Source organism: Lepisma saccharinum, chromosome 21, assembly GCF_977018435.1.
Source record: "Lepisma saccharinum chromosome 21, izLepSacc3.1, whole genome shotgun sequence".
NCBI classification, from domain to species: Eukaryota; Metazoa; Arthropoda; class Insecta; order Zygentoma; family Lepismatidae; genus Lepisma; species Lepisma saccharinum.
This window is the reverse complement of record NC_139249.1, coordinates 41,590,314-41,617,555: the sequence shown is the minus strand read 5'-3', so window position 1 is coordinate 41,617,555 and position 27,242 is coordinate 41,590,314. Positions and strand designations below refer to the sequence as shown.

The 27,242-nt window shown below is 40.1% G+C and overlaps 1 protein-coding gene across 1 annotated transcript in view; it reads left to right on the top strand.

The window, feature by feature from the left end:
- Positions 1 to 17,477, top strand: part of LOC146003892 (uncharacterized) — a 200,974-nt gene extending 183,497 nt beyond the window's left edge. Inside the window, exons 4-5 of the mRNA XM_083142359.1 lie at positions 10,383 to 10,516; positions 13,991 to 17,477. Of these exons, the coding sequence (XP_082998485.1) occupies positions 10,383 to 10,516; positions 13,991 to 16,268 (2,412 nt within the window). The 3' untranslated portion in view covers positions 16,269 to 17,477. The remainder of the gene's footprint in view (positions 1 to 10,382; positions 10,517 to 13,990) is intronic.
- The last annotated feature ends 9,765 nt before the right edge of the window (positions 17,478 to 27,242 follow it).

Here is a 27,242-nt window from a genome sequence, read left to right as displayed (position 1 = left end):
GATCCCACTTTGAACTGTAGGTCCAGTCCCGATTAGCCTTACTGTGCATAAAGTGGACTTAAAACACCAAATCAACCAACCAACCAACCAACCAACCATCCTATTATTGCTGCATTAAACACATACATACATACATACACCCATCAATGTAATGAAAAATGAAACTAAAACAGTGAAATAAAATGAGTTTTTTTTTTAGACTCAACTTTCATCAATGCTTTAGTCCCCCCTCTAATTAGAGGGTCTGCGCACGCCTATGTGTATAGTCTATGCAGTGGTTCCTTAAAATGTGCGTGACTGTCTTACTGGGGAGCCGCGAAATGCACCAATATATTCAATTAATTATATGAATGTTCCAAATATGTGCTTATTTAGTACTTTTTACATCTAAAATGTTTCTGAATTTGAAATATGTGTTTATTTTTTAACTTAAGGGGGAGAGGGACAATTTCCCCTAGGTCCTTCTATCTTCGGCAGCTGCCGATCACTGTTGCTACTTCGCTCTTTTGGAGACAGATCTGGTTCTTTCGTGCACTTGTTTGGCTGTGAACTATGGCACCCACCCCCTGCCCCACTATGATGCCTTCACTGGCTCCGGCTTACATAGACAACTTCTGTCATATGTATACAATTTGCACGTGACGTGATTTTGTTACATTGGCTGCGTCGCCCCACCCCCTCGTACATCCCCAGCTACTTTTTCTTTATAGCGCCTTGGCTGAGTGAAGAGGATGTAATATTCTTATCCGGGAATACTTTATTTTCGATTTCGTACGACCAGCGGTGGATTGTTGAGATGGGTGATACCGCCGGATCTAGACGGTGAAAACTAAGAATATATTGCCATCACTTTAACGTTAACGGTAATAACAGCCTCACCCACACCCCCACCAATTTGACACCTAAAATTACCCCAGGAGGCACTTTTTATTATCCAGTTCGTAAATCTAGCTTCTTGAAAGTTTTTACTCCGTTTAGGATGAAATTTAGCTCTTTCATGTGCATCAGGTTTGGCAGCACTGTCAGTGTGGCCGTAGGAGGCAAGGAGAAATACATTGCTCTTATGGAAGTATTATTTTATTTATTCTCTTGGGAATATCAAACTTCCGATGACATAGAAAAATATATCAACGGAAAAAGGACAGACTGAAGTAGTAATTGACAGGCGGAAATGTCGAAACTTCCATTTGACTAGCCATAACTTTAAGTTGAAGTTGATTCCCCATAAGGAATACATGGGTTTTTGAAAATTCTTATTAATCATATTTTTTAAACATCGTACTTAGCTTAATAATAAACTTTAAAAAACACTTTCACTTGCAACATGTGGAGAAATTCATACTCTATTGAACACCAGCTTTTTTCCTCAGTAGCATTGCCCATTCGGACGATATTGAAGTGAATGCACAACTGGTGCGAAATTGTCCCTCATCCCCTTAAGGCAAGCAACGTAACCACACTAACTGAGCGTTGCAAGTGTTAGATAGGCTGCTGCAGCTGGGAATGCTGGGAAAGCATGTGACTGCAGCGGCGCCGCAGATTGGCTGCGGTTAACCGATCAGTGCTCGGCTGGGAGCATCTGCTTTATTTCTATCAGACTGAATATACAAGGCATGACATTTTACATTAGTGTACACAACGTAAGCCAATACATGGCAGACCCGTTGATTCAGACAAGCGACCACGGCTTGATTGTGAATACATTCATTAGGTACACAAATAAGGGCCGCGAGAAACTCTGCTTGAAAAATAGGCCATGCAGGCACAGGTGGAATCTGAAAAAAGTTACATGTAATAAAAATAGTGATTTTTTGGTAAAATAATAATGATAATTATAATATTAGAGAGGAATTAAATAAGAGAGAAAATAATAAATATAAACACGATAAGTTAAAAACAATTGTTCTTTCTTTTGTGGTTCCTTGACTGGAATAGTGAAAATTACAGAAAGGAAATTTTCTAAAAGAAAGAACGAAAACAAGATCAACATTAGAAACATTGCGAAAACTAACGAGTGAAGAAATTACATTAAGACTTCACGTACTGGAAGAGAAAACTGTGCATGATTGAATTAAAACTGAAGGAAACTCCGTCTCAGGACTCTGTGGAGCAAGGCCGAACATAACGGTATAGAATGGGAGAAAGCGAGTGGGTTGGTAGCTGCAACAGCGTTTTCCCCTTCATTCATTCACTTCCTCTCTCACGCGTTTATTGGTCGAGCCCTCTCGAGTTCTGCTTTGCGCAAAGGACTTGTTTACGTTCGCTTGCTCCGTAGGTTCTTGGGACAGAGTGTAGATAGAAAAAGCCGAAAGCTAAGAAATTAATGGCAAAACGAAACAGTTTCCTTTGTCGGTACATGCTAGCATTCAAAAGTATAGCTTCCGATACCATGAGAAATAGAAAAGGAGATTATGGACAGTGTGTCAAGTTGAAAACGAGTTGAAATTAATTCTTGAAGTTATTTCAAGACAAAATATTTAATGCGTACAGCGGTCTTACCAGATGAAAAACACATGCATCTCGGTGGCTGTAAACACTGGTCAATGTCTTTCCTAGAATAAAAGAAAAGTCTGAATGTATTTGAATTTGAAGTCAATTAAAAGTCTGAATTTGAATTTGAAGTTACATTTTTGGGTGCGTCAGCACTTAAAGGCTAATTTGCAACCGCCACGTTACACGGGGTCCAGCCCCTTACCTCATCTAAAATATAAGTAAGAACACAATTGCGCCATAACTTAATTTTTTTAAAAATTTGAATTTAAAACTTTGGGTGTGTCAGCACTTAGGCTATTTTACACCATAACTAAAATATCATAATTGCAGTGTCTTGTTACTAAAATATTAAAATATTCCGACTTTCGTTAAGAGCTCAGGCTGTAAAGGGACACTCAGCACACACAAGCACAAAAGAAAACAGGACAACACACACAATATTATACTGGCCACAAGGGCCAGTCACCAGAGCCTCGTTCGTCTGCAAAGTGCAGTCCAGGGTGTACTACGTGGAAGTGAGGTTCACTTTTGGGCGCCTACGTGGAAGGTCACACCTTACACCCCAAAAGTCAGAATGAATTGAACATACTATGAAGTATACATAGTGTACCATTTGCCCTGAAACTTTTCAGCATCAGATAACTTAGACCATAGTTATTAATTTTGCAGGGCTGAATGTGGCTTTTGACAGGATGATGTAGAGGCTATCACGCACCCGCATGAGGTTCAGCTATCACTCACAAGAAATGAAAATTACCAGGGGTAAATTTATACCCCATCTGTAGCATAGGCGTCGACAGAATTCTTTTTTGGAGCGTGATAAAATTTGAATTGTTGAAATAATTACAGTAATAATTATTATGATTATGCTCATTATACAAAAATAACCATTATGATTTAAAAAATAATCTATGTTAAACCGAATTTTTATTAGACTTTATATCTTTGGGCAGTATTTTGAGTGATTATTCAGTAGGACAGTTTGTAATTTTTTTGCATCTCATTAGTATATTGAAATGCCTAGTCACTCTATTTTGTTATCCCAGTCCCGATTAGGCTTTCTGTGCATAAAGTGGACTTCAAACAACAATTCAATAAATCTATTTTGTTATTAGCTTTTACCATGTTGTTCACGACAAAACTTTAAATGTTGAGGGGTGAATTATAGTCATAAAATGTACGTTGAAATTCTATTTCTGGAATTTTGATAATTTTGCAACCATTTATTCTTCCGATTTAATGGTAGTACATGAAACTATAGCCTGTTTTCTGCATTTTTGCACTCAACATTTTCTAGTTCGGGACAGTTCCGCGCCGAACATTTCCGTGCAAGTTAAAATATGGACCTTTGCGCACAGGGATTGGAATGGAGGGGTGGGAGTGAATATTTTCCCTCTCCTCTTCCTGGTTAGGTTTTCTCTCGCAGACAATTGCGCGCAGCTATCATTTTGCAAGAGACTATTAGTCGACTATGACGCTCTAAGGAACCACCTCGCAAAGTTTGTGGCTTCATTCCATTCGGAATCCGTCATATATTCATTTCGAAATCAAATTATCAGTATTCCAGTTTTGCTATTTATGAATATAAGCCAAATGCCTCGGACACTTTTTTCAGTTTCCTTGCTCCCGGAGTTTTTCCATAGTGTATTTTATATTGTCAACACACTTCTTTCCTTACACATTTAGTGTTGTTCTGTTGTAAGAAAGTCCGTGGAATTCATCATCTTTCTTCAGTACATTAACGAGAGTAGGGTAAAGACCCCGAATATGAGACCCTTTTGGTAGAATTCGATTTACTTGTTGATTAAAGCATAAACGATTTATGTTTTTTAAAAAATATATTTTGTAGGGAGTCTATTTCACGATACAAGGTATTGGAATATAAAAAAAGGTAACAATCATAAATTATAAACAAAAAAAATGAACACAAGTGCTACTAAGCTATTTTTATAGGGGGTACCGAATAAGAGACCCCGACCTTGTTTGGGTTATATAAATAATTTGAATCTTTGAACTAAATTATTTTTAAAATAAATGAACTAAGTTATTTTCTTATCCAACTATAAGTGAAACAATATTATTTTTACACCATGTTTAAAAAGATTACGCTATTCTGAAAAAGAAACTGACTATTTTTTTACCATGCTAAAAATACAAAACAAGATGTTCCTTCTATGGTATCCTAGTAGCTGTCCTGTTGTCATCAAAATTGGTCCACTTCAAATGAAACTGTGAAAAGACCTACATTGTGTTACACATGAAGTAGCTACCTGGTAGAAACGAAGTTCATCATGCGTTTACTTTTGATCTTTGCACATCGAACACACAAATGTGTCATCTGCACCACAATGAGCATGAGCCCACTTGTAACAACGTGTGCACTTTACCCACTCTTCACCACATTGATCTTTGGAATACGATGAACCACATTCTGTATCATCTTCATCTAATTCTAAACTGTCAGACGATTCTGCTAATGAGAAAGATTCTTCCGACTCATCTGTGGATTCTTCACATTTCTTTGATAAAACCTTCCTCTTCTAACGTGAAGTAGAACGCGAGTAATCTGATTGCTGCTTTTTTTTTTTTTACCACAGTAGGCTTCCTACTGTGAGTGCCTGTAACACCCCTATCAAACAGGTTCTTTTTCACTTCCTTCTTACATTTCTTCGAATGATCTGTCTTTTTTTGTATGGTGGTGTTGTTATAACTACTGGTTGATTCACTACGCGAGATTTCCCGGAGTTAGTAAGAGATGGGCTGTCTAATATGGGCAGTGGCCCAATGTCTTCTGGTATTACAATGGCATCGTCATCAGGGGGTGGTACTGTTGAAGACTGCATAGCCTGAATAGGACTGCTTTCAGGCTCCTGTTCCTGTTCAAGTTGGCCTAACCTGCTGCAGCTTGGTTGGGGATCCACGTAACTTTTGGGTAGTTCAACTGACTGACCTGTCACATTCCTCTTTTCTTTTTAGAGCTGACAGAGTGTATTGCAAAATCTTCATCACGAAAAATGTATCTATTACAAGGGAATAAACCAGTCTTTGGAAATGCATTAACAGATGTTTCCATAGTAGCAGCTCTGTTGTATGCACCTGACAATATTCTGGCAATTTTAGTTATTTTTAGTGGTTTTCCTTGATTCTGACGCAACCATGTTTCAACTTCTTGCGCGAAAAAATGTTTTGAAGGGAAACACGAAACCTACGTCTAGAGGCTGCATTTTATGCGTCGAGTGTGGCGGTAAACAGATAATAGAAACATTGTGTTCTTTCGCTTTTTCAATCACTGCTATATTTCTTACGTGGGAGTAGTGACCGTCTAAAACCAGAAGCACAGGTTCTTGGTAACATAATTGCAACGTAACTCCCAAATTAGGAAAAGCAATGATGAAAATCAACGTAAAATATTAGATATATTTTGTGACTCCTAATATGAGACCCTTCATTATTATGGTAGTCCTATTATGAGACCGGTCTCATATATTGAACCTCTTCCAGGTCTCATAATAGGACCTTCGCAGGGTAAATAAATGAACAACGCTATCTCTCTTACAAGTGGACGAAAACTAGCAACTAATTACATGGTACAACACACACACTCACCACTACGAAACACAGTAAAAAGGGGATCAGTAAGAAATTACCTTATCCATTTTCAGCAGCTAATTTCCAAACTGCAGCAAAATTTCCACGAGCACGCATTCTTTTTCACATTCGCTGCGAAACCAACTCTACACACAAGGAGCTCACGTGACTTCCAGTGCTATGGCGCGATTCCTCCTTCTGTTTCAGCTTCTTTCCACTAGGGTGCAACTCTTTGTTTACGAGATACATGGGGGTCTCATTTTAGGTGCCTATCCTCATATTCGGGGTCTTTACCCTATATACAAGGGTTGGATAAAAAGTAATGGCAACACTGGTATAATTGGTACTTGACTGTATTGGCAGAGGAGCACGTGTTACATTCCTTCAAAGTAATCGCCCCTCATCTCTACGACCTTCTGTCACACGTATGGAAGGCGTCATACACCGTCAGCGCGTCCATCTCTGTCGATGTCCCGCAGTGACCGCCCTATAGCACGTATGATGGCTTCGCGCGTGTCGTAGTGCTTCCCGCCCAGTGGTTCCTTCATTTTGACAAAACGGTCGTAATCACACGGTCTCATACCGGTGAATACGGCGGATGTTCCAGTACCTCCCACTACCAGTTATGCAGGAGCGCCGTCACATTGTTCGCAGTGTGACACCTTGCATTGTCAAGCAAGATGATGGGACACCGTGCCGTCGCTTCCTTCTTAATGCGAGACGAAGGTGGTGTTGCAAGAAGGTGCAGAAGTAGGCTGCGTTGAACGTCTACCTGCGAGACGTTGTTCTTCTTGCCTAAACATATTGTTAGGGCGCTTGCACTCTCGTCCTCTGCTTCAGAGCACTGCTGTTTTTGACTGAATAACATACAATCGCTCCCACTCACTACTTCCTCGTCTGACATTCCTTTATCAGCCACGAAACGCTTGTGGCGCTGTGACTCGCCCCTTTCACGGGACAGCAGTGTTGCCATTACTTTTTATCCAACCCTTGGATGTTGGGATGTGCTCTATTGATAGCAATATCTTCTATTTTCATCCAACGTTCACAATGTTGTTGGTCCTATGCTGTTCGTCGTAGCAGTTCCACATTCATAGATGGATAGTGTTATTATCAAGTCACTGATCAACAACATAATCAGAAAAGCGTATAAGTTTTTCATTGTCAGGAGCATCTTCTTGAGTACACAGCCAACCATCATCAACCTTGTCGAGTTGCAGGTGAACTAACGCAGCACATATTCGAACATGAAGTCTTACATCTTCTCTCTCGTTCATTAGTCCTTACGGCTGCCTTGGACTGGGTATTACCTACGGAAGGTCTGTGCACGTACATGGTGTGGCAATAAAGTTTACGGATTTATTTTCTAATTCATTTCAGATCACGTCGATAACAAAGAGCTGGGTAGGATACTGACCTGTGGACTATCCTCTGCCTGCTCACAAACTTTTACGCACTTGCGTGGAGCAGTCTGGCTGTAGCCTTTGTTAGAAGCGAACCGTGCATCTGAGCTCCGTCGGAATCATGTTAAGTTCGAAAGTGAAACAACGTGTTAATGTCACAAAACTTGGGAAATCCGCCACTCAAACTTACAATTCGTTTAAAAAAAATTGTGGACATCAGTGTTTATTTCGCACACGAGTTTTCGAGTAGTTTTAGAAGTTTAAAGAGAGTAAAGAAGGCGTCTCGGATGATACACGATCAGGCCGCCCTTGCTCTTCGAAAACTCAAGTCAGTATCGAGAAGGTCGCTAAAATTGGTCGTTGATTGGGTGCCTGAAGGTCAGACTGTCAATCAGTGGTATCATAAGAATCTTTTGGGGACCCTTCGTGAAAGTGTGAGGAGACCATACATGTGGAAGAATGGCTCATGGATTCTTCATCAGGACAAGGTGCCAATTCACAACGCGCTATCTGTGAAGACGTTTTTGGTAAAACACAACATTCCAGTGTTGGAATATCCACCGTACTTGCCGGACCTATCCCCGTGCAACTTTTTCTCTTCCCAAAAGTCAAGTCTGCACTAAAAGGAACCCGGTATGAGTCTGTGGACGAGGTGAAAGCCAAAGCGACGCGACTCTTGAACAGCATATCAGAAAATTACCTGCAACACTGCTTCTAGCAGTTGGAGATCCTCGTGGAGCGGGGTAAGGATAGGGGAGGGGACTACATTGAAGGGTACAACATTTCGATTGTCTGATTTTTTAAATAAAAGAGTTACAGCATGAGTCCGGAAACTTTATTGCCACACCTCGTAAGTATCCTATACTAAAAATTTTCGATCTAACGCATTTATTACTGTTCGAATATGAACTAACTGGCCTTTATTTCTATTATTTATGAAATAAGATGCGTTGTACTTTTGTTTGTTACTTGAAATGAACGATACCAGTTTCCAGGGAGCTCGACGGACAGGTTCGGTTCCTCCCCCACAATCCCGACGTCAATGCTCATTTGAAATAACAAATATGTTCTTTAAATTTTCAAATGTCAATTTTTTTAAAGCAAGTATGTTTCGTTTTTTCAATATTATCAGTACAAGTGCAATCGTTGACATTTGACTGACCATATCTAACCAGCTTATTACCAAGAAGTACTCAAAAATATGTTAAACTACATTGCAAAGTCTCTCGTTTCATCCTTCTCAACCAAGTAGGGGGTGCTCGTTTCCCACTTTAAACCGAAGTCTATCTATGCATTGTCGACTTAAAACAAAAAACTCTTGCACTAAACAGACGGAGATGAAGTGTTTTCACACATTCAAAATCTCAATACATTTGTGGAGGGGATGTGATCAGCACCACGCTCCAGCCGCCTTAATCGCCCAGGATTGCCCTTAGGTAGATACTAATTCATTGAGGCTGGGTAAACCCCATAGCCGCTTCATGCAGGGACATTGCTGGAAAGTTTCCAGAACAAATTTTAATTTAATTAAAATATTTGTTACGTATGTTATAAGAACAGTTATTTGTCATAGAACGAGGAAATGTCATCTAAGTTTGCTGGTGCGAAATATAACAACAGTGAGTGTAAAATTACAATGCTGTAGAGTGTAAATATAGGTACTTGCAATTCTGAATTATACAGTGTCTTCCGTTCAAATCTCCCTAATTTCAATTAATTACTGTGAACGAAGTACGGTGAATTGTGAAATAACTGTAACACCAAATGAAAGGTCAGATCTTCAAGTTTTGTTTTTATAACTTGAAGTTGTCCGTTTGCTCACTATGTAGCGCCACGGTCGCATAAATAAAAATGACGACTGTTCAACAACGCGCGCAGGCAGTGGTGTGGTATGCTGAGACAAAATATGTGATTGTAACGGAAAGAAATTTCAGACGAGTGTACGGAAGAGTGGCACCTGATGCTAAATCAATTAGGCTGCGGTTTAGTAAGTTTCTAACAACCGGCATTGTGCTAAAACAATCTGGTGGAGCTCGCCGTCATGTGTCGGAGGAAAAGGTGGTTCATATTTAAATATGTCATGGTTTGAGGAGGGGCCCATGGCCCCTCCCCTGGGTACGAGCCTGTTGGAGGATATTTTCACGTATATCTTGTTAGTTCATTATTTGACTCCAGAGTTTGACTTCAGTGACTACGTTGAGCAAATTTGCAAAGGTTAGTGATAGCCTATTGTCAGTCAACACAGCCTTGTACCTTAAAAAAATCTCACTTCCCCTTCAACTAACACAAAAGGAGCAAATAAGTTAATCTACTTTGAGAATGACTAAGAGTGTAAAGAAAGGTCTTCATACTTCGAAAAAGATGAAGCATGCTAAATATGACCTGAAAAAGGTGATAATTGCAGCTGTCGCTAGTGTGAGGCAGTTTTGTTGCAATAATTAAGTAAAATAAATCGACAAATGCGACTTAACACTTGAGTTTATTAACCATTTTACTACAATTACCGTAGAAACTAATAACAAAAACAAAAGAAAATCAACATTCAATTAAGTTTGTTTAACAGAATTTTCTTCATTCTCTTCCGATTATACACAACAGAAAATAGCAAAATATAATTGCACAATGTCTTTGAATTAAAAGCTGTTGCAGAATATGATCTGTAAAGTAGAAAATGGTCAGATATGCATACATATGCCTAAAGAAACGCCAAAATTAAATTTGTTTTCACAACATGCATTTCTATATATGTCCGTAACATATCACCTTACAAAAATAAATCTCACCAAAAGGACTAATTTTAGTAGTAAATTACTCATTCTTATTAACATATCAAACCCTTAACATTCAGAACAAGATGTTCAATATGCACCCTCCATAATATCTTGTATTGTATTTCAGGTGTATCACCATTGCCTCTTTGGAACGAGGTTCGATTTCCTATGCGCCAACTACACGGCCTTCGACCAGAAGACCTTCATCTGCCATTTTGTTTCCGAGGTGGACTGCGTGAACTCCCCCAAGTACTTCAAGAGGTAAGATCTAGTCATGACAAAGAAAGAGTGTGAGTTCACGCACTCATAAACTCATGAAACGTTAGGATAATATTGTATATGCAAAAAGTACGGAATGTCCGCTCCGATAGCAGGAAGCCTGCAACATACATGGAACCCCTGATAGGTATGCGAACCCCATACACCTCGATAAGTCAAAGCACAGATAAGTGTATTATAGGCATATGTGGAATCAAGGGAGGAAAACCTCTGCGCTGACATCCCGCTGGGAATTGCCCTCCGCAAAAAGTTCAAAATAATCCGTTAGAGGAGCTACTCACACTGTTGTTTTAACCATGGAGGTAAGAAAGAGAGGAGTAAGCCCTGCGCGGCTTTTCTGAAGCCGGGTCACGTGACAGAACTGGAGAAGTCAGACCAAAACATTCGAAGACGCCGTAAGAATGCATGTAATTTTGTGTACTTTTGAATAAGATTTAGGAAGCAATTGTGCCTGCTGAACTCACGGCTGTACTAACAGAAGCGACAGGAAACCCGAAGGAATAATATTCCATAAGCAAATAAAGCTAGTTGTAGTTTGTTTTGTAGAATTTAAGTGTAAAGTAACCGTCAAGTTTGCGTTTGTCGTTGGAGCCTACTTCCATGCTCCTTCCAGCCGCGTGCGCTTGCAGCAGCCGATGCGATGTTCTTCTGTCTGTGAAGTCATTGGTTGAAGTAGATGCGGCCATCTTACGCAGACAAACTTAAGCTCCGCCCACTTTCTTCAAAACGAAAGCAAGCAGTAATACGAGACTGCAGGCACCTGGTTTTAACTTCTTCTGAAAGAAAGAATATGAGATGGCGCTGCTAAATTTCAAGACTGTCAAGGGCTAAGCCTGACGTCACCGGTCCCTCCGGAGGGATGGATGTCCCACGGAAATCTTTAATTCTTCTTAATACATTTATCTATGGTCCAAGTGTACTCTTTTCGACAATTATATTGTATCCAGGGAATATGTGGAGCAAGACCGCGCATGACTGTAGAGAAGAAGATGGCGGAGTGAAGCAGTACACGCTGCTGCAAAGGCTGGTAACTGCAGTCACTGTTCCCCTCCACGGAATCCCGTTCCCTCAAACTTGCTCATTGGTCGAACCCTCTCGACTTGCGCAGAGACTTGATTTCGTTCGCTCGCTCCAAAGATTCCCGGGACAAAGTATACTATAATTGTTACAACGAGTCTTGGGGAATACACCAGATGTCAGGTAGAGAGGGTACACGAAACTTCAGGACAGGATTTTCATTATGTACCTAGGGTAAACTCATTGTACAAGTACATAATTAATTATCTTCCCCGAAATACGAACCAATGCTGCGGTACGATACCAACTAAACTTGTACTTCAGTTCACAAGGTGTTGTTCATTCATTCATTCTTTTATTTTGGACCTAACAGCTTTTAAACTGTATTTTGTCCATATATTTTACTTTCTAGAATGTATATACATACATTATTGTTCTACATTCAACATATCCTTCCATCTTTGCCCCCCTTTATTTAACAGAAGGTATAGTAGATCAATCAAAAAATATAAAAGGTACCCTTTATAATCGTATATTACACTTTCTTATCAAGGCTAATAAACTATATCCTAATCAAACATCTGGAATAACTACGAAACTTGTCAAATTCATTGAAAATAATGTACATTTCAATTTAAGTAAAGTTTTGTGTAAGATATTACTTTCCTTGTTATACTTTGGGCATTTCAATGTTATACGTTTCACGTTTGCACTTTCCCAGCCACATTCACATATTTATTTTTCGTTATTCCAATTCTGCATAAACGTTGTTTAGTAAATAAAAATCGCCATCTCAATTTGCTTATTAACACAATGTGTTCGACATTAATTTTGCAATATGAGCAAGTGGCGATGAAACGGAAGACAATGCATTTTTTGACATGCGAGTGGTATGACAGCAATTATTGTGTTCAGTACGTGTTCAACCATAATCTTTAGTGACGTACGTACATGGCCACATTATCCTATTGTCCCTATTATCCAACATTTCGGAGACTGGCGGCTGTTCGGATAAGAGAAACCTGTAGATAACATGGGATTGTCATGCAGCATAATTAGAAACAACATATTCGGATGTGATTACTATTATCTTCTTATCCGAATCGTGGAGTCGGAGCGTGATGCTGATTACACTCTACCAAAAATGACCAAGATAGTGAACGTTCGGAGCCTTATCCCGTATGTGCCTTCATGACACAGTGCAGTGAGTACATGGAACTTGACGCACGCAGACACACACACACACACACACACATATACAGGATGCCTCATAAGTAATAGCGCAAATTGACACAGGTGAAAGTACACGATAATAGAAGCAAAAAAGTCTCAGTAAACATGGGTCTGCAAACGAACCGTTTTCGGGATAATCGCGATGTGTGATTACAAGCCGCCACTGACTTCATTGTTTGTAAACGTCGTCCTAGTTGGTAAAATGCTAATAATGTGTGCGAATGTGTGGTTAGAGGCCGTCATTGATTGCATTTTGGAAACACAGAGTGCTTTACTCCTTGCGCCGTCCAAGGTTTGCTCTTTGTTAACAAAACAGAACATTTCCGAGAGGTGGTACGGCTTGTACGCACACATTCGCACTCATTATTCGCATTTTACCAACTAGCACGACGTTTACAAACAATGAAGTCAGTGGCGGCTTGTAATCACACATTCGCGATTATCTCGAAAACGGCTCGTTTGCAGACCCATGTTTACTCAGACTTTTTTGCTTCTATTATCGTGTACTCTCACCTGTGTCAGTTTGCGATATTACTTTTGAGACACCCTGTATATATATGTAGATACACACAGAATAGATAGATAATTTTATGCATGAGGTTGTGCAGTAATGAGGCTCATATTAACTGCAATCAAAAATTATCAGTACGTTCTACATATCCAAGGAGATTACTTTCATCTTATTAAAGTAGAGTGGGATGCATAAGTATTACCAGGCAAATTGTCTATCACCATGTTTATTCTCTTAGTTTCACTGAATGAGAGCTACAAGAATTGAAGCAAAACTCCAAACAAGATGCTCACATCTGCGCAATCATACGTAAAAATTGTTCCTTAAAAGCATTAAAAATGCCAGATTGATTGATGGATGGATGGATTTTGTATGTGTTACTTCACGTTCTACTACTTTTGGCTAAAAGGATGAGTGATGATGTGATTAAATTGATGAATGGATGCTCACAAAGAACACCCAGGCCGTGATTCGAACCCGGAACCGCTGGCATCGTACGTGCGGTGCTAACCAATCCGGCACGCATATCGGCTCGTAGGACGTAAGAGAAAATTTAATGAAAATAGTCATGGACAATTTGCAGAAAATTACTTGTTTATGCCACTGTTTCACTTCACTTCTGGTTGCCAATCTTAAAACATGAAGAAAGTGTTGTTGAACGTGGCTACTGAGCATTATTTGCTTTCTATTTTCAGAAACGAAGACCTGTATAAACAGAAGACAACCACTACAACTACAACCACAACCACCACGACACCAGCGCCACCGCCAGCTCGACAGGGAGGGGTCGGCGGTCGCAGGAGGCGACCCATGAGACCCTATCGCAGACGTCCAGTCTATGACTATTACTACGACGACGAATATTACGACGATTACGACTATTACGACGGGGCGCCCCCTCTGAGAGGAGGAGACCAGCACAAGAAGACGAGCACAACCGAACCCCCGCCACCACCGCGTCCCTATGAAGGTCGTCGACGGAGGAAGAGGCCTCGCCCCGCAAGGCCCTTGCCGGAAGAGCACGAGGAAGGTGAAGACCTGAAACCTAGGCCTTCTCTGTACGAAAGGCCTCGGACGCCTCCAAAGATAAGGCCTCCTGTTCCACTGAACGAGCGGGAGAAGTTCTACCAGCTGCAAGGGCGTCCGTTGGATGAACCTAAGAAACCTAAGTCGACGACGACCACGACGACGACGACACCAGCGCCGAAGAAGGAAGACCCTGAGGAGTATTATGACTATGAGGATTATGACGAGCCACCCCCGCCGCCACCGCCACCACCGCGCAGGCAGAAACCCAGGTACCCGCAGAGGGAGCGTCTGCCTGCAAGGGACGAGTACGACGATTCGGATTACCCCCGTCGCCGACCTGGAGGAAGACCGTTCAGGAGGCGACCGTACAGCAGAAGGCGCCCGTACAGCGAGGCTTCAGAGGCGCAATCGTACTACGACGACGAACAGCCAGAACCTGAGAAGAAAGGAGATCGCCTGCCTCCGGTAACACCAAGGCACACAACACCAACAACCACAACAACCAGCACCAGCACCACCACCACCACGACAACAACCACCACAACAACTCATAGACCACCATTCAGGCCCTCTAGCAGAAAGAGGTACCCAGAGTACGCGTCGCAGTACACCGCGAGAGAGAAGCCGCCGCAGCCTGAAGAACCAGAAGAGAAGATCCAGGTTCCTCAGAAGCACGAGACGCGGTACAGAGTCGAGGAACCGACCGAAGCTCCTGCTCCCGCTCCCAGACCGTCCTACACTCGACCTTACCTAACACGGAAGCGCGTCAACTCCGGCCAGCACCAGCAGGAACAGAGCACTAGGACGGAATCGAGCAACAGAGACTCGCACAGGGTCTACAAGACCCCGGAGCCTTCGCACGAAGAAGCCACAGACTATAAGGACGATTACAAGGACGACTACAAAGACGTTCCTCACCAAGAGACGGAGAAGCAGCACGAGGACCTTCACAAGGAATCTCCCCCGGCTCAAACGCAAGAGGCCCAACCTCTGTTGAACACCAAGCCGTTCCTCCAGTCTCCGGAACCGACTGCCCAGAAAGAAGAGGAAGAGGAATATGGGGAAGACGACTTATACGACGAATACTACGACGAGTCCGGAAAGCCATACGTGGGATCTGCAGAAATGACGACCAAGGTGCAGCCACAGCAAACCGAGGCAACCACCCAGAAACCAACAACCCAATCGCACTTGAACAGAACCCGAACCACTTTACCACGAGGTCTTCTTCCCTTGGGAGGTCGCCTAGCAGCTAAATTCAACAGAGACCACACGGTTTTCCAGCCGCAACCTCTCAGATCATCACCACCGCCTCCGACCACAAATTACCACCCAGCTCCGGACGAACACAAAACCTACGTGCCTCAGACCTACAGACCAGTCACGGAGCAGGAGGATGAAGACTACGACGTCACGGTCAACGATGCCTTACACCCAACCTTGCCGACTCGCAACAGTCCAGGATTTCCAGGATTCCACTACTTCCATCAGCAGGACCAGGTGCAGGACACCCGCATAGAACAGCAACAGAGGCGGCCACTGTTCAGGAACAGTCCCCAAGGGACTCCTGTGTACGAGATACCGCTCACGTACACTTCCATTGAAGACCACGGGCAACATTCCCAAAGGAGCGCCAACTTCCAATCGGGCTTCGGGAATCGTGGTGCAGGTCTCTACTCTGTAGCTGCGTCCAGAACTCTAATCACCCGAACTCCTTACGTTCAGGACGCTGGCAGGCACGACGAGGAAGACATAATACGGGAGGTCCTCGGTGAGGGACACTCCAACCCCGTCTTCAACAGCCAAAGAGTGAACGCGAGGACATCTAGCGGTAAGGCTGCTCCTACCGCCAAACAAGACTCCTCCCAGAACAGGCAGGTTAGTCATTCATGGAACAGGAACAGGCAGAACCCAGCAAGGTCCAGTGCCCCTTTTGACTACTGATCCCGAGCAATGGGGGCTTGAAAGTGTTTCTATGCAAACACATAAATTGAAGTAAAAATATATCTGCAAGTAAAACTATTTGTCTGTGATAGGAAATGTCCTTCTCTATATTTTTCTCATAGAATATACACAAGGCACTGCAAGAGAGATAAATGCAGGTGAGTCAATCAGACATTTTACGTGGTGGCGTAGATACCTTACAATTAGCAAATAGAGAGAGTTATGGAGAGCCTTTTCAATTGCAAGTTCTCAACGATTCTCAAGCAGGAAAAATGATGAAAATAATAAGATAAAACAAAATGTTATTACTTATCTCAGAAGCATACTTATAACTTGTTGTCAATGCCATGATTACTTTATTGTGTACATTCATTTGAACATTCCATCCATGTAAGAAACAGGTTTAAAGCAAAATAACTCATACAATTATTCTAGTACATTGATATATTGACCCACTTGCTATTTCAACCTTCTGCAGCAAGTTTCATTTCATTCGACTTCTTGGTTCAGCTTCTTTTTCTCGTACACCTTATTAGTTCCACGTGACGTCAACTCTGTTCAACCAATACCCGTTCACTACTCCTGATTGACTCTCCTGTGTGTAACTGCCTTCGTTGTACTAAAATCTTCGGTTTATTGAGTAGTTTAATATTGTCAGATTAGATACAAATGTTGAAATAGAAATTTAAATAGAAAGTGTCGCAAATAAAAATGCTCTCTGGTGCTTAAAACTACATATTAATGTACTTTTGCAGTACTGTATATATTTTTGTTACAGATAAGTTAATGGAAATGTATATAGCTCAAAAATGTTAATCATATGAATGTAAATGTATTTCTCATCTGAGAATAGTAAACTTTAACAGTACTGAACACTTTTCTGAACTGTAATTAATAATTTATTTTTTAAAATGAAACGATAGGCATACATGACGTCTACGTGAAGGACAAAACAAATACTGAACAAAGATCCACTCAGACAATAATAAAATGTGACGTGTCAAAATAATTATAAGAGTGTGTATTGTATGCATGTTTGGAATCAGTGACGACCACTTTGTATAAAATTCAGGTTGTGACTGCGTTGGGAATGTAGAAAAAGCAATCCTGTGGAATGCCCAAGGCAAAAAATATATTTGTATTTGTTTGTATGTATGTTTTAACAATTATGATGTTGAACATGTGTGAAAAACAATTAAAATTTAAACAAAAAAAACTCGTGTTTTAAATTTATTTTGAAAAGAAGTAGGCAAATTGAAGACCTCGGTGCAATATCCAGTAAACTCCAAATTTAAAAATTTTGGAGGAGACAAAAGAGTTCCAAGAAATATCAAATGTGCATGAACATCAAACTGATGTTTGTGTCCAACTATTACTGCAAGGACACAGAACGTTATGAATATGGCGGACTAGAAATGTTTTTTGCCCACAGAAAACCATGAATGTTGAGGGTCGTTCTTATTCACTTGCTTATATGTGGTATTTGGTTATTATTCCTAAGAAAAGCCGTGAAATACATTTTCCTCTAATATGTGTTTCAGTGGGCGGGTAATCAGTGCAAATATGGAATCTATGAACGTATATTTTCTTGTATCGTATTATATTTGAAGATAAGGTTTAGTAACAATAATATATTCACACCTTTGGTAAAGGTCAAAGGGGACAAAAAAAATGAAAAAAACGAGACAAAGAGAAGGAGAATTCACACAGAAGAGACACGCGACACGCGGCAAGCGACACTTGTTTCATTGCTCAGTTTGCGTGATGATACCGATATAATTGTATTAATCAGTTTATTAATCACCTGAATAAAACGTAACAAAAGACATTGTTACATGTAAATCGCGTTGTAAAATTTGTGCAAGTTATTGAAACTAGGTAGATGCATGTTGTGCATGAGGAAACAGAGAAACCATATGCACTGACCTCAAACTGTACACGCTATAGTTTCCAGCCTGGATAAAGCGAAGACCTAAACGCTAGAGAAATGGTTCTCAACTTTCGTGAAACCATGTCCCGGTATTTTTTCTTTTAATCAATGTACTTTGCCCAAGAATTTTCTTCGTATATACCTTTACAGTATTTAAGATTTTATGCATGAATTAACATGTACCCATGAAATTAGATATTGATAATTAAATTCTAGCATAATCGTAATAATAGTTTGATTACGTGTAGGATTGTTGACAAGTATAAACATATGGATGACGAAGTGGTAACATTGTATCCTTGCAATTAAGTGATCCCGGGTTCAATAGTGGCACAGGTCACACTTTAAACTGTAGGTCCAGTACTGATTAGTCTATTTCTGCATAAAATGGAATTTACAAACGAAAACTCGCAACTCAAATATGATGGTGGGATTGTGTTATTTGTCAACCAATTTCATCAGAACATTTCGCAGCTCAGTATAGTTGATACGAGGATCCGGTGGTTGAGAACCAATGCACTTAGTCCATGAGCCAGGACCTCAAATTTAGGCGATCGGTACCACTCGGGGGGGGGGGGGGGGGGGGGAGATGGGTTCTCATATGATTTCTTTTTCAAGGTGTGGATGCCTGGAACTGGCAAATGTGTGTTAGCATCTCATAACTCTTTGCTTTTTATATAATAGTAACCATAGCTAAAAAATAATGGTTTTTCATATCTTTTATAAAAAACATATAAATTGATCACAATATGTGAACAAATAAATTTGATTTCATCAGACTTATTAAATTCAATATTATTTTATAATAATAATAATAATATTAGGTGTAATAATATTAGTATAATCCTTATAATAAAAATACAACTTTATTATATTGCTTATATACTGACATAGATTAAATACATGAGTTTTACTTACAACTTTCAATAATAATAGTGGATAAATCTTAAATATGCAAGAATGGTATAATTTAACATAAACAAGATTTTATTATTTACATTCATCATCATCATCATCTGAATAGGTGTCATCACTTATTGATTTTCAAATGTGGGTAGTCTGAACTTGTCAGTGCAACTGATTTTTTTTTCTTTTGACAGAAGTCGCAGTTTGTAGTTTCTATTGAATTGGTTGGTTGATTGGTTTGGTGTTTCAAGTCCACTTTATGCACAGTAAGACTAATTGGGACTGGACCTACAGTTTAAAGTGGGATCCGAACCACTATGTGTATAGTGGTTCGGACATGTCATGTGGAATGACATGTCATGTCATTCACAGATTTTGGAAGATACAGTAAGCACGAGAACTACAGTTTGCTCATTACTATTTCATTAAGATCCCATTGATCTCCGAGGGTGTGAAAATATTTTCTGTTTGTCTGTTGGAAGGAAGGAAGGATGCACTTACTTTTCCTTTTCCTGCAAATGCATATGGAGACTTATCATATCTCGACAAACATTTTTAATAAGAATTGAAGCTATTTTCTTAATGTCAAGAACCCACATGGATATTTTAATACGTTTCAGAAATAATTTTACCATGCTTCTTTCATGGAATCTCTTATTACCGCTTCATAGACCTCATTAGCAGCGGCAGTATTCACCAACAAATTACCATCTCTTCTTCATGTTTACTGTTGAGATTGAGCACTTTGGGGCTCGCTTCAGATGTGATGTTCCATCATTTATCTGCACAGTTTTCGAAGTGTTTTATTCAAAAGATTTACAAAGTGCTCTGGTTTCCTACATTCGTTAACAAGAAAAGCAATTAGAGTTGTTTTATTCATTACGTGACTTAGCAATTTCCTTCACTTTCTGCCAATCTTGGAAGATGAGATGCTCTGTGACTGATGCCCGAGTTCTTCCCATGTGATTATCCTTTCGGTGTTCTATATAGACGTCTCATTGTACGTATCAAACAGACATCAATTCTTGGACTAGAATTTCCTTCTGGAAAGCAATGGACAAGGCAGATATATCTCACCAAAGTTTGACTCCTCTTCTTCTACTCTCTGAATATGAGCCATACTATCAATCGCCATGGCTGAATATTTCCTCAGGAGGAATAACATTTTTCTGCAAGTATGTCTCTAATGACCTTGATAATGGTTCTAAGAGTTCTAAGAGAAAGTCCATTGGAAGATTCCGATTCTGTGCTGTCACAATAATTCGACCAAATAGTGTCTTGTCTGATAATTGACCTGCCATAACTATCCACCGCCTTCTTCTTGGATCAAGAGAGGTACAGAAAGAACTAGACGAAAACCATGCACAGCCGATGTTTATGCAACTAAAAGAACATTCAGAGAACAGATACAGTACAGTATGGATTAGTAGAGATAACAGAAAAACCCCCACAGTCGCTCGAACCAATGCTCACATGATGTGCGTCACTATAAAGCAATGTGTGTACCAATAGAACAGATCAGAAACGGACAGGGTCACAGCAGTAACTCACCCCTAGTATGGTGTGTGATCTGACTGATCTCGAACGACCAACACAGCTGCACATCTGTGTGGCATGGACTCGATGAGGTGATCGATGAGAGCTTGGAGGATTCCTCGCCACTCTTCACTTTGGGCAATTTCAGCTCTGGAAGAGTTGAGGGAGGTGCCATCCTACCTAGAACGCTTCTGCCAAGTGCATCCCAGACATTCTCCATGGGATTTAAGTCCAGTAATCACGGTGGCCACTCCATACTCAGTATTCCCTCATTCTCTGCCACGTTGTGCACTAACAGAACTCTGAGAGGACGAACAATATCGCCGATGAAAAGGAAACCATCACCTATTGCATCTGCTCACGGCATGGCAAGAGGTCTGAGGTTCTCATCTCCATATCTAAGGGCCCTCAAACTGCCATTTTGGATGACGTGGAGGTCCGTACGTCCCACAATTTTGATTACAACCCACAAAATCATTCCACCACCTCCATTTTAGAATGTTTGTTGAACAACAACAGGGTTAGAGCGTGTTCCACATTTCCTCCAGATTAGACACGTCCATTGTAAGGCCGGGGACTGAATAGCGACTCATCTGAGAACACCACTCAACCCCATTCGCTGTGACCCCAATTGCGATGTTCCTCAGCCAAGTTTGTACGGATTGAAAGCTGTACGGTGATGGAATACATACCATGAGTCTATATGAATAGAGGCCATCTTTAAGAAGGCGATTGCAGACAGTTTGAGATGACATCTGCGCCGTATTGCTGTGAGAATGGTATGTTACAGCTTCGTTGCATTCTGTCGTCTGTTCCAATCGGTTGTTAACAAGAGGTACCTGTTGTCTCTTGCCAGTGGCGAAACGTGGTGTCGCTGGAAGGGTAGGCACAGAGGCACAGGAGTGAGAGTTCGTGTTGTTATGGACGCGACTTTTTTCAAATATAAAAAAATATGACTTTTAAAGTTATTTTTGAAAATGCAACAACATATTCTTGCATCTATCAACGTACCTGAATAGTAACTCTTGATGTGTGCTAACTCATAAATCGTATTTCTTGATTTTATTGTAAATTGATGTTTTAGATGTCATTCGAGTGGCAGTCCTCAATGCTCCGATGCCCCTTCTCTCTTCCTATGCCAGGTAATAGGCTTTTATGCTTGTTTTTGTAGCATTCCAGAGTAATACAAGTCATTATTCCCCTTGCTCACTTCACCTCACAACAATGAAAGCCGGCTCCCGTGGCGGAGCACATCGCGCTACGACGCCAGTCAGAGGGCCTGGGTTCGAATCTCGGCCTGGGCATGGATATTTCTGAGTGTTCATTCATCAATTTCATCATATCAACATTTTTCCCCATCTTCGCAAATTAGCCAAAAGTGGCACAAAAAGCGAAGTAAAAAAATCAATCAAAGAACAATAAAAAAATAAATGAACGAAAAGAAAAAACAAGATAAAATATATTAATTAAACCACAACGCATCAGGATTAATTCACTAACGAAAATGCAGAACACTGTGATAGAAACATTTTTTCCGCCCTCGGAACAAGTTGTCTGTGCCTTTCTACCCTCACCTTCCCTTTCCCCTCGTTGGACACCCCGCGCTGGACAAGAAACAGATGTGTAACTTGTGTCCAGCGTTGCCAACCTCACAATCAGAAAAAGTGTGCTGATTAAATTCTTAAATTTTGCTAAATGCAACAAATTGTGCTCGGATGACTTAGGTCTTAAGTTCATTTTATGCATCTATTTTGGGGGCAGTAGTGATGTGAACATGCGTTGTTGATTAGTTAAACAATATAGGTAATTTCCCCCATTAAATTAATTACAATGGTTTAATGGGTGCTAGGTGCCAACAAAGTTCAAATTGTAGTACGTTTAGCACAATTATGCTAGGGTTGGCATCACTGCGTGAGGCCGGACTCACTGTGTCCATTTCGGGCGAACGCGCCCCTGAAATTATGCTTTCCCGCATGAATGAAATAGAATCTTATGGGACCAGCTGAGGCCCTCGGAGAAGTGGCTCGACATGTGATGATATAGTCCCTTGCAGGGATGGAAATTTGTGTAAATTATCGTAATGCCTAGAATTTCAGTTTTCTTGTATTAAGGCGTCGTTTGATGATATTATAAGTAATAAAATAATCCGTAATATCCAAATATATTAGGTTTGCCCGGCCTCCTGGCCTCTTTTGAGGCTTCGTCACTGTCTCTTGCTGTTGTTTATCGCGGACGCACTTGACCTTGCCTTCGTCAGACATTTCCCGTTGTCTGGAACCGCATCTACAGGCGAGAAATGGCATTTTGAGACACTCCAAGGGCTACAGATACCTCTCGCTATCTGTCCAGCTTCCATCCTTCCTATGGCTCTCCATGCCATTGATTCAGGTAAATCGCACTTTAGAGGCATTGCACCACTTACCCACGTTCCTCGAACTCTTACACTGTCCTTGTACTGCTACTGTCATTCTCACAGCTGCGCACTTCAGCTGTTAATTCAGAGATATCGGCATTAATGATGGGCAAATAGCCAATTGACTCCAGTAATGGTGTTAAATACCATCCAACTTGTCAATTAAATTATTAAAATATTCACATATTTTAATTAGTGTAATTATTATAATCTTAATTAATATCATCATTATTAATTTAGATGAGAATTACTGTAATTGTCATTTCTAATATTAAAAGTCAAAATATTAAAAATTATCAAAACTTTCCATTTACATCAAGGTATCTGGGGAGTGGAGTGATAACACACAGAAGGCAAAGAGTTATGACATGCTATCACATATTTTCCATCTGTAGGCATTCCAACCTTACCAAAAAATCATATTAGAACCCGTCTCCCCGAGTGGTACCGACAACTTGGCTGGCTCAAGGCCTAACTAGAGTACTTTTACTACGTTAAGTGATCTATTTTGAACTAAAGGGCCTCCATGTGCTGGATTTTTAAAATAAAAGCAGTCACGCCCTAAATGGTCAAAACTCGTCCTCTTTACACGATGTTGAAAGCAAATTACAGCCGATAACTGCATGAAAAAACTTGATAAAGCGAAAATAACGTTGTGTTTAAATCTTAAAACATTCTACATGCCGATACTTTATTATATCAACAAATTAGAAGTTCAAACATGTTATAAGACCTCCGGTTGGGCTCTCATTGGGGTGACGCATTCACTGCGCATACGCGAACAACAAACTGAGACGACACGATGCACGGTATTGACGATACTGCACAGTCCGAGCAACACGCAAGCAACATAAGACACGTGCAGTTTGTCGTGTCGCTTCCGTTCGAAAGGTTCAATTGGTAAGAGTGTTCGCTTGCAAGTGGCACGTGTCGCTTGTCTCTTCGGTGTGATTTCTCTCTAAGATTCTGCATCTTGTGATCGATTCTTGTTAGCCCGAGTTACTGAAACAAAAATTCCCTTCTCAAAGGTTGAATGAATGTTGAGATAATGCCGCTGATAACATCTTGGCACATACTTTTCTGAAGGCTTCTGCACATGTTAATTTGGTAACCTTCATTGGTAACATATAATGGTATAAAGATGCACAATGTTTGCAATTCAAAAGCTGTCGAATGTTTTAAGACATGTTTAAGTAACACTGCTCTGGATCACATCTTCCCTCATACAAGGTTGATTGATTTATTTGGTGTTATAAGTCCACTTTATGCACAGTAAGGCTAATCGGGACTGGACCTACAGTTTAAAGTGGGATCCGGACCACTATGTATCTCCAAAAGGCCCGTACCCAAGGGGGGGCAGGGGCACATGCCCCCCCCCCTAGAGCCATGATAAATTTTAATTTGAACGTATAAAAACCTACAAAAAATACGTTGATGGTTTTTCAAATTTTGCATGAATTTCGATTTTGTCCTTGCACAAATGAATAGGTTGTTTCTGGACAGAGACAGGCTCTAGAAGTCTGCAGTCTGCAATATTGGGTTATTTTAGTTCTATAACCATTGATGCAAGGCTGTCAGACGTTCCGATTTAGTTGGAACAGTCCATTCCTTTTAATCCATGTCCCGACCTTTTCGCCTCGGCTCGGTCACAAATGTATCCCATAATTAGAATAGAGGGGAATTTTCTATACACTTTACATTATGGAAGAAAGGTTCCTCAATGACTGCAATACAAAACCAAGCATGTAAGGGGCATTTGGCTCTTCACCCGCACCGAAAGGTCTGTGATCCCTTTCCGCTACCACTGAGCAGAAGGATAGAAAACTTTGTTTTCTTTCTCCTACATCAGGGCTTTTCTGCAACTGATGTCCATTCTGACACTCAATGGCTTAAGGTTATTTAATATTATGTAAATAGGAGAATCCACTTCACAGCAGAATCGTTGCTAGATCTTTGGGGCAAAAAATTGTCTGATGTACTTTTAACATATACTGGTATTTGTCCAAAACACTCAAGAAATTAAGTACATTATTATTTACGAAATTCTGTCAATCGGAATTTGTTTTACTGCAACTTTTCTTCTATTCTACGTGTAATTGTCTTGAACATAAATACACAGTGGTGTGACCGTACAACAGAGGACTTTCACGGTGTGCAGAAGATATGAAGGCCAAAATAGTCGATGATACGAGCCGTTGATAATGGCATTTTCTATCCCACAGGTATACATCCCTATTTAATAGCTTCTTGGTTGCACTGGCATTTATTTTTACTGTCGAATAAGATTCTAAAAGCGAAAATACACCGTAGAAACAATATTATGGCAGCAGACACACTGCCAGGGTGAAGTCACTTAGCGGTTCCCTTCAGATAATTTATTTACAGAGTTCGCACTGACTCCAAAGTCCTGGACAATTGGAGGAGTCAGGAAAGCAAGACTAGGACTGAGATCATTGGAAACAAATTATTTTTAAAAAAAGCTTTCAAAACCTGGAAAAGTCAGGGGAATTAAATTATTTTTCCTTGGCAGAATTTGTAACCAGAAACAAGTTTCGTTCTATCTTCCCAACTAACTCCCTTTTTGGGTAATATTGCTCATAAAAAGGTTCTTTTATTTTTCATTTATTTTGAAAAATATTCAACAAACGTGATTAATTTCATCAACTTACAAAGTTGAAGTGTAACTCTTATTTTTTAGCATGTTATATCATTACACAGTTATGTAAAATACCTGGAAAAGTCAGGGACTTTCCAAAAAAATAACCCTCATCAACCCCACTCACATATGTTGCTTTTCGTAGTCTATTTGAATTGTTTGCATTATGCACACATATAGTCTACCCGCATCAAGCTCCCCTCATACAAGAAAACATGGTATGAAGATATGGCAAATTTTACTCTTGCAGTGTGAATGACTGCTGTCTTGAACAAGGGTTTAAAGTAAATAATAAAATATTAGTATTTTTTTCTTTTTTAGTTTTTTAGATCGAGTCCATACATCCATGTTCCTTCTTCCTCTTTTGTTTTTTGAAAATTTGATTTCATTTTTGTTACTTAGCGTCGCATTTCCGCCACTTTTCGTTAATACCGACACGAAAATGTATGGTGACATGATGAACCTGATTAAAGAACACTTACGAAGAACAGCCACGCTTAGGCCGTAATTCGAATTCTGGAAAACCTGGCGTCGTAGTGCGCTGTGATAACCATTCCGTCACGGAGGTCGGCGTGTATTTTCATTGGACGAAAAGAACATGTTAAAAAAAAATAGAAAAATAAAAACTATGCTATGTTCTGGATACTGGATTTTGTTCAATATTTGGATGCGTGTTGACGAGGACATAAAGACACTGCACAAAAGGATGGATTTCAGATCAAGATTCCGTCAAGCCTGGAAGGACTTTTCTGATTTTTGCCACAAATTCATGAAACAATACTTTCTTTTTTAATGTAAGTACAGAAGTTTCTTGGTCTGACATGACTGGTTCTTTCACCTATTCGGTGTTTTAAAATGCCACTTTGCACAAAAATTAGACTCGATCGATTTTTGCACCGAGGTCTTCAGTTATAAAAATGTAGGAACCCTATTTTCCTGTTTCCAGAGATTCTGCTATCAGAAAAACTAACCAAATATAAAGGCTTAACTTATGAGACAAAGGAATTATGCGAACACAGAAATGTTAATGCTATTCTATTCTCGTTATTTCATTATTTCAACAGCAACTATAACAGTGTTAAAAGGGCTTAAAATTTATCTTCCATAGCAGATATGTGGAAATACTGAAACCTACTGTATGGTGTGATACATAAGTATTACCAAGAAAGTTACCATCAGTATATTTATTCCCTTAATTTTACCCAATAAAATTCGAAAATTACGTCAACTGATGTTGATTATCTCTAGCTCATATTATGTAATGGAACGCGAGTTAAACTATTTGCAATTGTTATAGGGCATGTCCTATACGTAGGAACCTTAATTTCACAATCGCAGTAGCTACCACTGATAAACATTAATCATAAACTAGTATTTTTGAGCAGTCATATAATTGTTATTTCATACAATATTTCGTAACAATTTTCCAACACACTATGTTTATTAAGCTGAATTGCTTGTCAATCTTTGTCGATGTTTTGGAGACGTCAATCCAATCAAATAAAACAACGATGCATTTTTTGTTTACTAAGA